At 41.7% G+C, this 1527-nt stretch overlaps 1 protein-coding gene across 2 annotated transcripts in view; it reads left to right on the top strand.

Annotated features, from left to right (window-relative positions):
• Positions 1-6: 6 nt before the first annotated feature.
• The window catches only part of LOC106808855 (poly [ADP-ribose] polymerase 11-like), a 9873-nt gene continuing 8352 nt past the window's right edge, over positions 7-1527 (top strand). For both annotated transcript variants that reach the window (XM_014811743.1, XM_014811744.1), the window contains exon 1: positions 7-201. In XM_014811743.1, coding sequence (XP_014667229.1) covers positions 122-201 — 80 coding nt within the window. In that variant the 5' untranslated portion in view covers positions 7-121. The remainder of the gene's footprint in view (positions 202-1527) is intronic.

Here is a 1527-nt window from a genome sequence, read left to right as displayed (position 1 = left end):
CGAAGCAGTAAAACAGCAATTGCGATTATTGTCTCCTGTAATTTCTCAGCCACTGTCACAGCCAGCACGAGCAATCCCGCCGCTGTCACAGCCATCACCAGCAACCCTGCCACTGTCACAGATGTCACTAGCACAGTCTGGTATAGCAGCCATGGCAGTGGCATCACCTGATACACCACCAATGTGCATCGAAACAACATGGTAAGTAAAGTACTTGTCTGTATATTGACAGTGTGACTTTCAAAGTTTTAAAAGTAATCACTGTAATTTGATTATAGTATAGGTATTGCTTCATATAGAATTGCTGTTCTGCATCATGTAATGCAGATCAATGTAGCTAGAGCAATGATTTATTAAATAAAATTGTTCCCCTATAATAATAGTGTATCACACTATCACAGAAGTAATAACTTCTACAATGCAGTCAGTGTCGCACGCACGCAGACACGCACACATGCACGCATGCATACGCGCAGTCGCGCGTGCACGCAGGCACACACTCACTATCGGCAATCACAAATTGGCAAGAGTAATTTCCACAACTGATCTTACCCAATTCCTCATTCATGAATAGGTTCTATTCCTAAACAGTATATATAACATTGAGTGAAATTTCAATGAAAGACATCCAATTTCTTATTAATGTTCATTATAATAATGCAAATGTTTTCCTGCAAAAGATTTGACTTTTGCATGTTACAGATTTATATAAAAAGATTATAAAGACAACACAAACAACTTTTAAAACTAAAATATACTGCAGTCGATTATACATCAGCGTTTTTAAATTCAGTAATGCGCATCACTAATGCAGCATTTCCCCCAGGATAAAACCATGAGCGAGGTTATAGGGTTGAATAAGTGAGTGCCGAGGATGATGACGCGGGTTCTTTCGTGGTAAACGTGCCTAGTGGGCACGAAGGGTCGTTGTCGTATCAGGTACTACATATATGTACCCGAGGTAGTTTTAGGTTGTTTAGTATTATGTTTATATTTTTATATGAGGTATGTTTCGGGTTAGGGTTAGGGTAGACTTCTGTAGTACAAGTCTGGTACACTTTGTGTATACATATATGTACCTCGGGTACATATATATGTAGTACCTGATACGACAACGACCCCTTCAGCCCTAGTGGACACCTGTGCGGGCACGTGCTTGGCACATAGCAAGCGCGGTCGCGCCTGCGGTGTTTGCTTTGATGTATTGTGGGAGGCAGCATTGATCAATGCATAGGGCTGCCGGTTATTCGCGAATTTGCAGCGAGCCAGATTAAAAAATCAGCAAGACGACCCGCCTCTCTTATCATATAACAGCGAAACGATGCGAATGTTTACGGCATCTTTTTGTGAAAACTCATTCATTTTCAATGGGCATTTTTTTGTTAAGTGGTTTTGTTGTTAGCTCAGCTGACGAAGTCAGATGCAGCTTGTAGAATCGCATGATTGTCCGTTCGTCAACAGTTTGGCACAAATAATAAATGCTCGACGTACGGTCTTGATATTCGGGACGTTGGGGGGGGGGGTCGC

This window comes from Priapulus caudatus, unplaced genomic scaffold, assembly GCF_000485595.1.
Source record: "Priapulus caudatus unplaced genomic scaffold, Priapulus_caudatus-5.0.1 Scaffold309, whole genome shotgun sequence".
Classification (NCBI taxonomy): Eukaryota; Metazoa; Priapulida; class Priapulimorpha; order Priapulimorphida; family Priapulidae; genus Priapulus; species Priapulus caudatus.
The sequence above is the reverse complement of the archived record's forward strand: the minus strand, read 5'-3'. Positions and strand labels throughout refer to the sequence as shown.